The sequence below is a fragment of the Oncorhynchus kisutch genome, linkage group LG19, assembly GCF_002021735.2.
Source record: "Oncorhynchus kisutch isolate 150728-3 linkage group LG19, Okis_V2, whole genome shotgun sequence".
NCBI classification, from domain to species: Eukaryota; Metazoa; Chordata; class Actinopteri; order Salmoniformes; family Salmonidae; genus Oncorhynchus; species Oncorhynchus kisutch.
The window spans coordinates 39,691,949-39,708,091 of NC_034192.2; the positions used below are offsets into that span (position 1 = coordinate 39,691,949).

A 16,143-nucleotide genomic window follows, 5' to 3' on the forward strand; every position below is an offset into this window, starting at 1 on the left:
ATTTCAATGCTGTCTGGGAGAGCTAAGCCCAATCCACAAACGACGTGGACTCCAATATAACCACAGAACAAGGGAAGCCGAAAAGTGTAATTGTGTTCTGAAAATACGACTCAAACACTCTTTCTCATCTCTAGACAAAGGTAATAAAACAAAACATCGGCAGATATATATTTAATATCAATCAATATAATGAACTAATTAGTGATGGTTACGCCATTAATAATATAGTAAAATAATATCGGGGGAAAAACGGATTTATGAATCATAAAAGATGTGATGAATTTTGTATATTTTTTCAATCCAATAGGTCTATTCTCCCAAGTAGGGGTGACAGGTAGGCTCCGATTGAATTGGGCCAGTAACGAAAAGGTCGCTGGTTCGAATCACTGAACCGACTAGGTGAAAAATCTCTCGATGTGCCCATGAGCAAGGCACCTAAATCGCGCTGGATAAGAGCGTCTGCTAAATGACTAAAATGTAAAGTAGCCCAGGCTATTTTTTTGTGAACTTAAACTTGCATTTAAGGAAATATCCCTTATCGAATTGCTCCAAATGAAATGGATATACAGAACTTTCTAAAGGGTTGAAAACAAGGAATCAATTTGTGAGTCCCTCCTTGTAGCCTACCAACTCCCTCCCAAGCACCATCATTTATGACTAGAGGAAAACATTCTCCAAACTGATGGTCTCTCAAAAATTACCCTATCAGGTGCACACCGCTGACAAGTTTCCACCCACCAACAAAAAAAACTCACTGTGCCCAAATCCTTAGCCGCAGACCCTCTACTGACAGGCATTACACCATCGCCCCTGCTACGAAGGTCTTCCGCTGGGTTTGATTCAGATGTAATATTTATACTCTCTGGATATCACTGAAGTCTTATCACAACGTGAGGTATACCCCATAACTTTTTTTTATTTACATGTTCCTATTCAATTTTACGCACTTGTCCCCTTTTGCCCTTTTTCCAATGTGGAGTCGGAAGATTAACATGATCCATGCAAAGTGTAGATATCCCCAGGTACGCACGGAATTGAAATACATCTGATCTTTGGAGCAGCACCTTTGGGAGCAAAGAGGGTGCGCGCAATGGATTTTTAAACAAGGGAAAATTATACTAAGCAATGGTTGCAAATTGAATATTTCGGCGCCCAGCAAGATACCACTGTCTACACAGCCCGTGAGAGCGGAGCGAGGAGATTTGGAGGGGGACAGGAAACAATAGGCTATATTTTTCCCCTGGATCTTTTTTTTTTTTTACAAGGAAGCACCTAATGTTGCATTCATTGACATTGTTGCACTCCAGTTGTTTATCATTACCCTGGGATTCAAAGGCACCTCCGGAATTGTTCGCGTAGTTTAAGGACGCTGGCGGGTCTATCCTCTACTTCTCTCGGGGCTTTAAAACTGTGGAAACAGGTGTATTTCAGCAAGTCACGATGTCTCTTCTGCCTTCGAGGTTCATATACCTGTAAGGATTCCATCTTTCTATTCCTTTCGTTTCTCAAAACACGTACATTCTTACCAATAGAAGTCGCTAAAAGCTAGTTACGACCCTTGTCATCCATTTAGGCTATAGTGTTTATATTTAATGTTATTGCTTGTGAGTAACCCCCTCCTCCCCTTCTCTCTCCAGGTGTTTACATTTTCTGGTCCTCTATTTCCAGCTCCAGGTAGGTTGAGTCGATTGTTCAGTTTTTGGACAGTGTGTGTGTGTGTGTGTGTGTGTGTGATTTTGCGGCACCCATTCTGGATTTATTATGAACAAATCGTTATCATATAATTGGATACTTGCAAACTGGAAAATACTGTGGTTAGGCGCGCTGGTTATTTTTCTGAGCTTTGTCTTATTACTTTTTAATATGACTTTAAATACATAAGATTAACACAATTCCCTAATTAAAGTTGTATTGTCCATTTCATAAAAATACAAGCATAGTAACTCTACCCTTGTTTAAACATGACATGTATGGTAGGGAAATAGGTTTGTAATGTAGAAGAAACGACACTACTGCGCACCTTACTCTAATGAACGAGGAGTCCTCGAGTGCATCAGATAAGCGCACAGCGCACCATTGAGCCAGCGTTGAGGCATGGAAAAAACTGACATGTAACCTGAAGAAATTTAAAGATATTTAGATCAGGATCATTTGCGATTCTGATCATTTTCAGTGTCGTGGATATATTCGGTAATAATATAAACTCCACGAATCGCGCGCCTTTTTCGCATGCGATTGATTTGTTAAATTGGTTGTCTGTAGCCTACCTTTCATGCAATACTCAAGTCAAAATTAAAATGATGTATTATTATGTAAAGTAACATTCTGCACGGTGTTAGATTCAATTTCTTAACTGTAGCTTAATATTAACAATTCATGTATTTCCGTTTTTGGGCATGCTTGTAGGCTATTGGTTATTGTTTGTTCATGATATGTGGACATATGAACATGAATGTAAAACATTTAGACATTTGACATGATGTATTTGGGTTAAATTAATGTCAGATATAAAGGGTCGTTAGGAAACCACCATGTTATATTGCTGGATACAGTGAGAAGCAGTGGTTAGCCCACATCATGCTTCCATGCCTCTGTTGTTGGGGTAGTTTTATAGTCTAGTCAGTATCATATACCGAGGTGATGCCAATCAAACCTCTCCAGGATTACAGAGAACTACTAGAATTGTTTCACCTTTTTCACCCTGTCTCCAATTTAAAGCATATGTGAAAATTTAAAAAATATATTGCTTCTATTTATACAGGTCTAAGTAATTACATACAATGCACCCAATCCTTTCCCCTCTGATTGACGTGATAAGATGTCATGAAATCTAGCTTCTTAAAAAATACTTTGGATTTCAAAAAAACAGAACACTCATGCAACCTAATTATTTATGGAGAGGCCAATCCATCTGATGAGCGAAGACAGAGAGTAGAATCGCCCCTTTTACCTCTAGGATTTCACATCTCTGTCAGAGACACCACATCTCTATCAGAGATGTTCCTTAATAAATGTGTCAAGGGATCATGATTACAAAACCTGGCATTCCCATTTCATAATAAAAGGGGACATTTTACAAAGACACCAATAAAAAACGAGACACAACTGGGTAATGTGAGGGTTTGTGCTCTGATTGTTCCAAAGGAATTGGGACAAACAATGCTAGTGTTACTGTCTGATTTCGCCCCAGTCCTAGATAGTAATACAATACTAGTGTTTAAATTCTGATATAGTTCTTGCTTTGTATGACTAATTATTTCTGTAATTAAGATGTAGGCCAGAAGGAAGTCTCATAGAGGCTTTGCTAAAGACAAAACCCTTTAGATAGACCAATACAATTATGTAGGACAACCTTGATGGCAGGTAGACTGTGTTATGCAGATAGTAAAGCGTATCTGAGATGCAAGGGGGCTAAGCTTCCCAGTGAAGATGGTGCCAGACTTTTGAAGTTTCAACCATATCCATTTTCGGGCCGTCTTTGAAAAGGGAGACGGCTCGATAAAAAATGTTGTCGATTGCATTAACCTCAGCCCTCTGCAGAGGCTTGCCTTTTTTCCTCGATGTGAAATGCAACTGTCTACAAAACAAACCTTTATGTTTGTTTAGAGATGGAGAGATTTGGCACAAATCCCTCAGCAGTAGTTATCCCCCCCAAAAATGTTTTAGTTCATGCTGGCTTGGTGGTTAGCTTTTGGAGTGGGGGGGGGGGGGGGGGGGGGGTTATGATGATGTCCTCCTAGGTTGTGGAGCGTTTTGGATGCTCTATTTAGATGCTCTATTGGTTTTGAATGCTCTTTTAGTGTTGTTTAGATGCTCTATTGGTTTTAAATGCTCTTTTAGTGTTGTAGAGGCTCTATTGAAAGCTCTATTGGTTTTAAATGCTCTTTTAGTGTTGTAGAGGCTCTATTGAATGCTCTATTGGTTTTAAATGCTCTTTGAGTGTTGTAGAGGCTCTATTGAATGCTCTATTGGTTTTAAATGCTCTTTGAGTGTTGTAGAGGCTCTATTGAATGCTCTATTGGTTTTAAATGCTCTTTTAGTGTTGTAGAGGCTCTATTGAATGCTCTATTGGTTTTAAATGCTCTTTAGGTGTTGTAGAGGCTCTATTGAATGCTCTATTGGTTTTAAATGCTCTTTTAGTGTTGTAGAGGCTCTATTGAATGCTCTATTGGTTTTAAATGCTCTTTTAGTGTTGTAGAGGCTCTATTGAATGCTCTATTGGTTTTAAATGCTCTTTTAGTGTTGTAGAGGCTCTATTGAATGCTCTATTGGTTTTGAATGCTCTTTGAGTGTTGTAGAGGCTCTATCGGATGCTCTATTATATGAACTTCTGAGGTGTATCATAATAACTGTTAATGTTCCTTCCCTCTAAACATTGACTCAATTCAAAGGAAGTTTGATAAAGATATTTAAATAAGATTTGCTTATTGATTAAGATGCATGTTTTCTTGAGGCAAATTACTTTCTTTTAGTTGAATATTAAAAAGTGATATACAATTGTTTCATATTTTGATTAATATACTTGCGATAGTATTTCCAAAACTAACTGTGTTATGTAGTACCTTTAATGTTTGCTGACACCAATTTTTTTACTGAGAACAGCCATAACGTGGCTTCGAACAACTGGGATTTGTATTCAGATCAGTGGTTTGTTTTCCCCTTTTGTATTAAAGATTTGTTCTACCCTGAGCATATTTCCCCACTCATTCACCAAATGTCATTCATTTGCTGAGGTTAAAACAACAAGGAGTTGGAGAATGTAATGTGTATATAATTAGCCACCTGAGAGAAGCTACATAAAAGGCCATTACTATGTAATTACCACATGATACAGCTGGGGAACAGGATCTTGGCGTGAATTGAGATTTCAGGGGTTTTGAAAGTGTACATTTTCCTTCCCATCCACATATGGGGTTGGGTGACAGGGCGCTCAGGCTGCATGTATTTGGATGTGTTGTCGAAGTCAGCTATTTAAATAAAAAAAGTAGGCCCTTAGGCAACTTGTAAGTGCAGAACAGACCTTTGCATTCATTCTAACGGCGTGAAATATTTGAATAGGGGAGTTTATGTTACGAGATGCTCCTTCCTAGTGTGTTTTATGGTAGGAGCTGCCTCTCGCCATCGCATCCACGTCTCCACTGTGATTTATAGGCCTTACTGGGCCCTAGGGCAGATATATTTTTGATGATAGTGTAACAGGTCTGGATGCTTCAGGTGTATAATTGCTAGTGGCTTGCTTGCTTGTGGAAATGGAATACTGGTTTCTCAATATGGCCCCAGGCAAATAGTAAATAGCCGCCTCAATACAAAGACATGCAATAATAATGAAGCACGTACCATGTTGCACTTTTGTTCTCTTCTGCTTCTTTAAATGTGTTCTCAATGCCGCACAGTTAGATCAGCTTACAACATCCAAGCAGAGCAACATCCAAGCAGAGCTTCATGACAGAGTACCGAGTAAAAGCTGCTCCATGAACACCTGTGTCATGTCTTTCTCCTCCAGGAATCACAACAGAGCTCAGCTGATTTTAGGATCTATATCGAGAACCACACGCGGAACCCGGACGACCTGAGCCGGAAGCAGATCCGCATCTACCAATTGTACAGCCGCACCACGGGCAAGCACGTCCAGATCCTGGGCAAGAAGGTCAACGCCAACGGAGACGATGGGGGCAAGTACGGTACGGGAGAATTCCTGTGCACTTCACTTACAGACACTTGAGCCAGTTCCCCTCATCAATGGTCTTTACTGTGGGAATTATCCCATGTGAACCAGGATTCATTGGACCTATTTTGGACCGCTATTGGTCAGAGTTGGAGTTACATTTCTAACTTGTGAACTTTGACCCTAACTCTGCTACTTACTGATTGCTTGGTTAAGCCATTACAATGATGAATAGTGTGGGAATTTGAGGCTATAAGCATGTCTGCCACAGATAAAGCGTGGCTAGATGTATATATTGTCTTTATTCATTGAATCTCAGCTGTGTTCCTTCCACTGTTCTGTTCAGTGACCATACTGAGGTGGGAATACAGCTGATTGTTGTCATGGGAAGTAATTCTGTGTGATGCCTGGCATAGTCGTTTCCAGGTCTACAGAGGGTCTATCAGTTTCTACATTCACTACAGTTTCTACAGTAACTGTGGGCATGGCACATATTCTATTCAAAGTTGGACGGTGGTCTAGGTGCGTTTGTATGGGAGTGCTTGCCTGTTTGCACTCACATGTATGATTTGCCAACAAACAGTCAGTCGGCGGTAATGTTGCCGGCCCGAGTCGACCTCACTGTTGTGTCGACTGTGTTCAGTCACAGATATGCTGAGGCGAGGTTTCCTCTCGTTGCTTGTTAGAGCTTGAGTGGAAGCAGATTCAATGTTTCCCATGAAGACTTGCCAACCCTGCCCCCTCAGCCCCAGTACCTGGCACCTGTGAACTCCCTGACACTGATTTAACAGGAGGCTTGGGAAGACACTCTTCTCTCATCTCTGCACTAATCCTCACTCAGTCATAACAGTGACCGCACAATGGAGGGTCAGAAAGCACGGCTGAGAAATGGAGCCGCAGCTACAGCAAGGTCAGCTACCCCACATATAAACGCGGTTAAGAGGGAGTTATAATTCTCCTCAGGCAGGAGGCAAATGTGGTATATATAACGTGTCACATGCAATCCCACATAATTGATGTCACCATTTGTCCTACTAGGATAGCATCTTATATCTATATCTAAATGCATAGGTATTTGTAAAAATGTGTAAAAATCCATGTCGGTGCTGGTAAATGTTTTTTAAAGGCAGTTGTTGCACCTGTAGTTTCCAGTTGCACTCGCACAAGTCCGCCCTCGGCACAGTCGTTTGAGAGCCAGCAATGAAAATGCTGTGGGGCTTCTATAGCTTGGCTACAGTGAGCAACACTACACTAAAACCACTTCAAGCCAGGCTATCACAGTACAGCTTGCTTTTTACCTTTGTAGTATGAAAGGGGTGGAAGAGGGACAGCTAAGTGGGGACTTGTGGCACTCTCTGTCCCAGCTTCTCCAACTCCTCTCAGGAGCTCCATTGTATTTCTTCCCTCTCTCTCTCTCCACGTCAGTTCTCAGATGAGTTTCCCACTCCCCTTCCCATCCAAGATTGTTTAAAGGGACAATTTTGGAGATGCCCCTCCCCACACCTCCTGGCTCCCCCCTCATGCCTCCGTTCCCTTGAGTGCCACTGAATAGACCAGTGTGTTAAACAGATGGATCATCTTTAACTTTTTGATTGAGTGAGCACAGACTAAAGAGAACCTGAAACCTAATCCTGAGGGAGCGTAACCCCTCCAAAATGTTTGGCAGATCTCTTGCCCGCGAGGAGCGAACAGAAACAAAGCTGACCCCACAGGGGTTAAGGATGTGACAGAGCAAAAGAAGCCACTGGTGTGCTTGTTTAGAATGGATCATTTCAAATGTAACCATTTTGTTTTGGCCCATATGTTGTTGTGTAAACTTTATCACTGCAGGAAGATGATACTGATATTGGTGTCTACCTCTCTGGGGTTTATAGTAAATTACCAAACAAATGTTTTATCGGTTAAAACTGTTTATGGACTGTATCAACTCAATGCATGTAAGTGTTTGAAAATAATTATCACGTTTTGTTTCTCTTTCGCCGTCTAGCTCTTCTTATTGTCGAGACGGAAACCTTTGGGAGCCATATTCGAATAAAAGGGGAGGAGAGTGGGCATTACATCTGTATGAACAAGAATGGCAAAATAGTTGGAAAGGTAAGCACATCCTTGGTTGTCACTCTCTTGCCAGAGAACGAGGAAAATCTAACTCAATGAAATACAATTGGGCCTTTTCTATTCTCTTGTGTTTTCTAGGTATAATAGCAGAGAACACCTAAAGAGACACCCCAGTGTGAACATTACTATGCCTAAGCATAGAAACATGGTTTTATGTGTGCTTAAGTTCCCTTTTTAGCAACACATTCATAATAATACACATCAATGTATGAAGAATCTACAGATAACTGCCCAAATAATGGAAACACTTGAGTAAATGAGGGATATAAAGAATGTTGAAAGCAGGTGTTTCTACGCAGGTGTGGTTCCTGAGTTAATGAAGCAATTAACATCCCATCATGTTTCGGGTCATGTATAAAAATGCTGGGCATGCCATTATTTTGGTTACCATGGCTATGCCCCCAAAGGATCACAATGCAACCAATCCACAGGGCACGAGTGGTCACTGAATGATTTGATGAGCATGATAATAATGTAAACCATGGCCGTGTCAGTAACCAGATCTCAACCCAATTGAACACTAACGGGAGATTCTGCAGCGGTGCCTGAAACAGCATTGTCCACCACCATCAACAACACACCAAATGATGGAATTTATTGTGGAAGAATAGTGTCACATCCCTCCAATAGAGTTCCAGACACTTGTATAATCTATGCCCAGGTGTACTGAAGCTGTTCTGGCTTGTGGTGGCCCAATGCTCTATTAAGACATTTTATGTTGGTGTTTCCTTTATTTTGGCAGTTACCTGTATGTTCACTTGCATAACATACAAGCCATAATGGAGAATGCTCACTCAGTGTACCCCTGAATACAAACCCTTTGATAAGTAACCCGTGCCTTTCTTTTGACACTTCATCGGTCAATTATAGACTGCAATCCTCACAATGATCACAGTGCTTTGGAAGTCTAATGCCCACACAGGAGGAAAGCCATTGCAATTATACCTCTTGTTCACCAGGTGGCGCCATGTAAAATAGCAGCATGTACACTCCCCTCTGTATTTGTTTGGACAGTGAAGCTAGAATTATACATTTGGCCCGACACTACAGCATTTTGGATTTGAGATCAAATGTGTTATATGAGGGGACATTACTGAATGTCACCTTTTATTTGAGGGTATTGTCATACTTTTCTGTTTTACCATTTAGAATTTAAATCACTTTATACATCGAGTCCCCCCGTTTGAAAAGGTTTTTGTTCATAAGTATTTGGACAAATGAACTTATAGTGTATTGAAGTAGTCACAAGTTTAGTATTTGGTCCCATATTCCTAGCACACAATGTTTACTTCAGGCTTGTGACTTTACAAACTCCTTGGATGCATTTGCAGTTTGTTTCAGTTTCGGATTATATTTTGCCCAATAGTACCTGAATGGTGAATAATGTTTTGTGTCATTTTGGAGTAATTTTATTGTAAATAAGAACAAAATATGTTTCTGAAAAATTCTACATTAATGTGGATGCTACCATGATTATGGATAATCCTGAATGAATCCTGAATAATGATGAATGACAGAGGCATAGAGATCATACCCTCAAGACACACTAACCTCTCACCATTACCAATAACAGGAGGTTAGCATTTTTGGGGTGGTATGATCTTTGTTCATCTGTAACTTTCTCACTCATCATTATTCATGATTCATTCATGGTCATAATCATGGGAGCATCCACATTATTGTAGAAGTGTTCAGAAACACATTCTATTCTTATTCACAGTAAAAGCGATTCCAAAATGATACATTATTCACCATTCAGTTCTTATTGGGTAAAAGATAATCTGAAACACCAAAACAAGCTGCAAATGCATCCAACAAGTTTGTAGAGTCATAAGCATAATGTAGTCATTGAATATGGGACCAAATACTAAACTTTTGACTACATTAATACATTATAAGTGAATCTTGTCAAAATACTTAATACAAAATACATCTTAAAATGTGGGGTCTAGATATATAAAGTGCTTTTATTTCTAAATGGTAAATCAGATATGTATATAAATACCCTGATATAAAACCTAAAACTTTTAGGAATCTATTAAATCAGATCCGCTTTACCCAACATCTGCATCGTGGTGGTTTTGGAGGTGTCGGAGGTCGAACGAAGTGGCTCCCGGCATTATACCTTAAGCGGACATTGCCATTGGCTGCATTAAAGGGATACGTCAGGATTTTGGAAATGAGGCCCTTTACTTCCCCAGAGTCAGATGAACTTGTGGATACCATTTTTATGTCTCTGTTTCCAATGTGAAGGAAGTTAGAGGTAGTTTCCCAAGCCAATGCTAACTAGCGTTAGAGCAATGGCTGGAAGTCTATGGACTTCCAGTCATTTCGCTAACGCTAGTTAGCATTGGCTTGCGAAACTACCTCTAATTTCATAAAAATGGTATCCACGAGTTCATCTGACCAAAATCCCGAAGTATTTCTTTCAGAGAAATCTCATGCAGCCTTGTTTACAAGTTTAGAACACAGGATTGTGACATGTGATCTACACCTCCATTAAGCTGATGGAAATCCTAATTATTTTGTCGAATGATTTTCAATTTGAGCGTCGTTATTTCTATATAGCCTACACTTTCTCGTTCTGAACTTCTAACATGTGGGACTGGTGTGGCTCCATGTCGATGATCAAGAGCAGCTGCTCCCAGATTTGACAGCTCCAACACAGTTACACCTCAGACACAGCCAAAACAGCTATGCGGGGTGTCGGTTAACGCCGGTTAATGTTTGATCTGATTGAGTCTTGCTTCCCTGTCTAAATACATACATAGGGGAGTGTACATCACAAACAAGTATTATTCTTTTTAAACACTCACATAGCTTAAACTTACAAATTCAAGGTGTGAAATGTCTAGTAACGTTTCTGTGTCCTTAAAAGAGCTATACCACAAATGCAACTGTAGTAGTTCCATCTCTTTCTGGCTTCTATGACATACAGCAATGTTCTTTGGCAGTAGGTAAAGTAGATTTCGCTTGATGTTTTGCCGCTGTGGAAGGCGGAAGTCATTGGTTCAGAGTGTTAGAAACCAGGTGCTAAGTGTCTTAACATGTTGTTTTCTTTGCAGCTCAATGGAAGGAACCAGGAGTGCGTCTTCGTGGAAGAATTCTTGGAGAACAACTACACAGCTCTCGTGTCAGCCAAGTACAAAGGCTGGTACCTGGGCTTCAACAGGAAGGGGAGGCCCAAAAAAGGATCGCGGACCACACAAACACAACAGGAAGTGCATTTCATGAAACGCCACCCAAAGGGTAAGGTGGACCCACTGGAAGAGTTTCGTTTCACTACAGTAACTAAGCGGACACGAAGGGCACGTCGCCTAAAACACAACCCCAAAACAAACTGATTGTCCAATGGACAGCACACGCACAGTTGTTTCAAAGGCTATGTAAAGCTTGTTGCCTTAAAACCCCTTAAAGACTTATGTAAAAAGAACGGCGACAAAAAAGAAAAAAAATTCAGAGGTTTTATTTTTATATTTCAGGAACATTGAACATCTCCCAACTGTTGGATGTTTCTGGGTAATTGTTATAACGTGTCTGTTATTTTATTTATACTGGATAAACTAAGGACGACAAAGGACCTTTTTTGCCACCATCTTCTGCTCCTTTGAATTGCAAACTGAAGGCATCATTCTGACAGCATGAGTTTATAAATGTTATACAAATCATCCACTAGATTTTATTGGAATACCTGTCAGTTTTGTTTGTGTTACCCCAGACAACATGGATCCCATATTTTCCACTGGAATCGGGACGCCATGGAGACGAAATGGAGAGAGGCGACAATGGCAGGTGAAACAGTTTACCTAGATAACTGCGTAGCTTTGAGTGCAACATCTGACAGTGCCCCCTCTCTCTCCCTCAACTCCCCCTCTGTTGATACCTTCTGACTCGTGGCCTACTCTGGATGGAATGCGCTGAACACGTTGTGCACTGTGTGATTTCTTTGACATGTTGGTGTGCAACCTATGATTCAGCTGAACACAACATGCTTTGACTAGCCAGACATCAGACAGACGGGGTTGTAGTTTTGTTTAACCTGAGTTGATGTGGCTCAGAAGTTAACTGAGACAGAAACACTGACGCTGTTAAAATGGGAAATGTAATATCCCACCTCTTGCCTTACTTTCCTTAGTGTGGTAGAATGGTTGAAAAAGACTAATGAATACTGGACAGCTTCTCAAACATTGCCGTACAAGTATATGAGGTTATCTTATATACATGTATTTTGACACAGAGCAAGCTATCTGGTATTATTACCATCTGCATCCACCAATTTACCCTGCTTTTCATAGGCCTACAACCAAAAGGTGGATTGTATCACTGGTTGTTCATGGTGCACCCAAGCACCCATGTTCAAAGAGACATCCCAAAAACTCTTCATCTCTAACATTGTGTTCAATCAAGCCAGTTATATTGTCGAGAGCACTGAATTGTTATAATGCGTACTAGGAAAGGTATATATTCATCCTACCCACCCACTATCTCCGTATTGTAAGACCCAACTCTTAAACCCTGAAAACCATATAACGAGAAATGTGCTTATTTTGGATTCGGGGAACAGGTTTCGGCCATCACTAGACCTGGCAACCAGAGGAGTTGTGATCCCAACAGAACAATGTTGACCATTTTACCAGTGACGACAAAGTTCAGCCTCTATTCCTGGGTACAGCTGTAGTAGCCTATATATTTGTCTACCACCTGACAGGTTTTGTATAAGATGCTACTAACAACATGACACATTTATGCATTTTTAAAATGTATGCAAAAATAATTTTATGACTATATAAGATATTTATTGCCTTTCTTTGTAAATACAATGTGATGAATTTATTTGGCCTCTGTTAATAAAATGAGGACTATATTTAAAAAAGGTATTCTATGTGTTTATAGTTGTGGGGCAAATACTGTACATGTGCCTTTTCTCTCCTAGACATTGGGGTTATATAAATTCACTGGTAACTACTTTCCTATAGAACTTTAGACTAATGTTGTAGCTATCAATTGGTCAGACATTGAGTACATTCCCTTCTCTGCATACTGCCAAGGTATGCATTTTCATATACAAACCTTAAAGTGTGAAGGCTTCTTGTAACAGCAGTAGATTTCTATGTTGAGAAAGGTTGCATTGCGGAATCATTGGAAGAGCTAATCTAAGGATTGGAAATGTGTTTTAATGGCTGACAAGTTTACTATAACCTAACCGTGAACTTTAACGGTACATTAGCTGGTCCATGCTAAGACGTTCTCCAACAGATCTTAGGTGTTAGTAGTTACCTCTCATCACCTCTTTAATATTTGGATAGAATTGATGTTTACTGCATGTACTGACTGTAAGACAATTTTATCTACAAGGAACAAAAGTATTATTATAGTTTTTTGTTGGTCCACATGATACAAATATAGATTTTTGTTAATCTAACATCTGAGTTAAGATGTGGGTTGGCAGACAGTGCCCGCATAACCTTTCACATTACGCAAATTGCAATCATAACTGGGATGTCCTAAACTTATAAAATCAGAGATAAATTGCTTGGAATGTTATGTGGACATCAAAGTCAAGGCTGAAAACCAGGATAAAGGGAGTTTGGTATCATTGAAATTGTGGAAATATGGAGAGATATTTGAGCATTTTGGTGTAGCCAGTGCACTGATGGGCTCCTTACTGGCACAACTAAATCTAGAAAGAGGACATTTTGCCATGAAGACAAGGAATGTTGAGAGAATAGCAGTGAGCTCTCTGCTGTGAACATTCTATGACTGAACACTGTGTTACTTTAATACAAATGATAATACTTTCAATACAAAATGTTGTAAGCCTCTTTTTGGCACAAAGGTTTGAGACATTTTTCCTCCTTAAAAACAGGATGAAGGAATGTGGAAAAGCATGTCTTATAATGTTGTGCGCTGGAATGGTGTTTACAGTAACCGTCAGACTGAAAAATGGCAGTTTTGAACAAAAAAGGTATTTTGTTTAAGTTCCTACTGATGTTATCAGACACCCAGTAGGCTAGCCACCTAGCTACACCAGATGAAGACTCTATTCCTTCATTGGATTTAGATGTCTTATACATGTTTCTTACTCTGTCTGCTTTTAAAAGTACTGTTTTGAATCTGACATGAAGATTCTCCAAACCGGAACTAGTGTTCCATTCACGCGTGTGTGTTTCACGCGATGCTCAGTCATGCTTTGCGGTGTCTCATAGCACCTTTTATTTCATGTATGGTACTCGTACCATACGGAATCCCTTAACAGGTTCATGGTCAATTTAGTATATCAAAATACAAATATTGTGCCTGTGCAAATGACTTACAGGGTAGTAATAATAAAATAATGATATGCATATTAATAATGTCCCTCAACAATCTACACTGAACAAAAATATAAATGCAACAATTTCAAAGATTTTATACTGAATTACAGTTCATATAAGGAAATCAGTCAATATAAACACATTCATTAGGCCCTAATCTATGGATTTCACATGACTGGTAATACAGATATGCATCCGTTGGTCACAGATACCTTTAAAAAAATTGAGTGGCGTGGATCAGAAAACCAGTCAATATCTGGTGTGACCACCATTTGCCTCATGCAGCGCAACAAATCTCCTTCACTTAGAGTTGATCAGGCTGTTGATTGTGGCCTGTGGAATGTTGTCGCACTCCTCTTCAATGGCTGTGCGAAATTGCTGGATATTAGCGGAAACTGGAACAAACAAGCTCAATGGGTGACATGTCTGGTGAGTAGGCAGGCCAAGGAAGAACTGGAGTATTTTCAGTTTACAGGAATTGTGCACAAATCCTTGCGACATGGAGTCGTGCATTATCATGCTGAAACATGAGGTGATGGCAGCGCATGAATGGCACGACAATGGCATCAGGATCTCGTCACGGTATCTCTATGCATTCAAATTGCCATCGATAAAATGCATTTGTGTTCTTTGTCCGTAGCTTATGCCTGCCCATACCATAACCCCACCGCCACCATGGGGCACTATGCTCACAATGTTGACATCAGCAAACCACTCGCACACACGACGCAATACACGCTGTCTGCCATCTGCCTGGTACAGTTGAAACTAGGATTCATCTGTGAAGAGCACACTTCTCCAGCGGTGGTCATCGAAGGTGAGCATTTGAAGTTGGTTACGACTCCAAACTGCAGTCAGGTTAAGACCCCGGTGAGGACGACGGGCACGCAGATGAGCTTCCCTGAGATGGTTTCTGACAGTTTGTGCAGAAATTCTCTGGTTGTGCAAACCCACAGTTTCATCAGCTGTCCGGTTGGCTCGTCTCAGATGATCCCGCTGGTGAAGAAACCGGATGTGGAAGTCCTGGGCTGGCGGGTTACACGTTGTCTGTGGTTGTGAGGCCAGTTGGACGTACTGTCAAATTCTCTAAAATGACAGAGGCGGCTTATTGTAGAGAAATTAACATTAAATTCTCTGGCAATAGTTCTGGTGGACATTCCTGCAGTCAGCATGCCAATTGCACGCTCCCTCAAAACTCTGTGGCGTTGTGTTGTGTGATAAAACTGCACATTTTCGAGTGGCCTGCACAAGGTGCACCTGTGTAATGAGCATGCTGTGTAATCAGCTTCTTGATATTCCACATCTGTCTGGTGGATGGATTATCTTGGCAAAGCAGAAATGCTCACTAACAGAGATATAAACACGTTTGTGCACAAAATAGGAGAGAAATATGTTTGTTTTTTGCGTAAGGAACATTTCTGGAATCTTTCATTTCAGCTAATGAAACATGGGATCAACACGTTGTGTTTATATTTTTGTTCAGTATATTATGGAAGAGAAAGAAGAGAGATGTCATCCAAAGAAATAGAGGTTAAGGGGCAAAACGAGCTCTAAACGAGCACCAATGGTAACAAATGTATAGAACCTTTTGGAATGAACCAAAGACATTTTGCATAAACCTCCTGCCAAGCCTTTCTTTGAGTTAACCTTTGATCACTGGAGGATAGACTTGGAACTGAACCAATAACTTTGAAATGAAACATGAAATCGTTGTTCCAAGCCTTTTCTGCAGGGAGCTGAAACTTTAAATGCAGTAGGGGCAAAATAGTTCTATTATCAGATTTTCTTTTACCTAGTGAAAAAATGTCAAATAAATTATTTATGAACTCAATGTTTCTCATAACATCATCCATCAACATATAAAAACATATTAAGAAAGGCATTACAACGGCCTCTGTCACTGTCTAGAGAAAACGTGCTCTATTTCTGGTGGCACATAAGTCAAACAAATGTAATTGGAACAACCAAAGTCTTCCTCAGAATTTTAAGCACAACAAGCACAAACTTAATAAGAAGCCCTGTCAACACACTATTTGAGACATAGAACAA

The 16,143-nt window shown here is 40.2% G+C and overlaps 1 protein-coding gene across 1 annotated transcript; it reads left to right on the top strand.

Moving 5' to 3' along the window:
* Positions 1–774: 774 nt before the first annotated feature.
* On the top strand, positions 775–12,859 carry LOC109864433 (fibroblast growth factor 18-like). The gene is made up of 5 exons (XM_020452224.2): positions 775–1,472; positions 1,638–1,674; positions 5,504–5,681; positions 7,653–7,759; positions 10,846–12,859. Exons 1-5 carry the CDS (start codon positions 1,441–1,443, stop codon positions 11,122–11,124), a joined length of 633 nt encoding a protein of 210 aa, XP_020307813.1. The 5' UTR covers positions 775–1,440; the 3' UTR covers positions 11,125–12,859.
* The last annotated feature ends 3,284 nt before the right edge of the window (positions 12,860–16,143 follow it).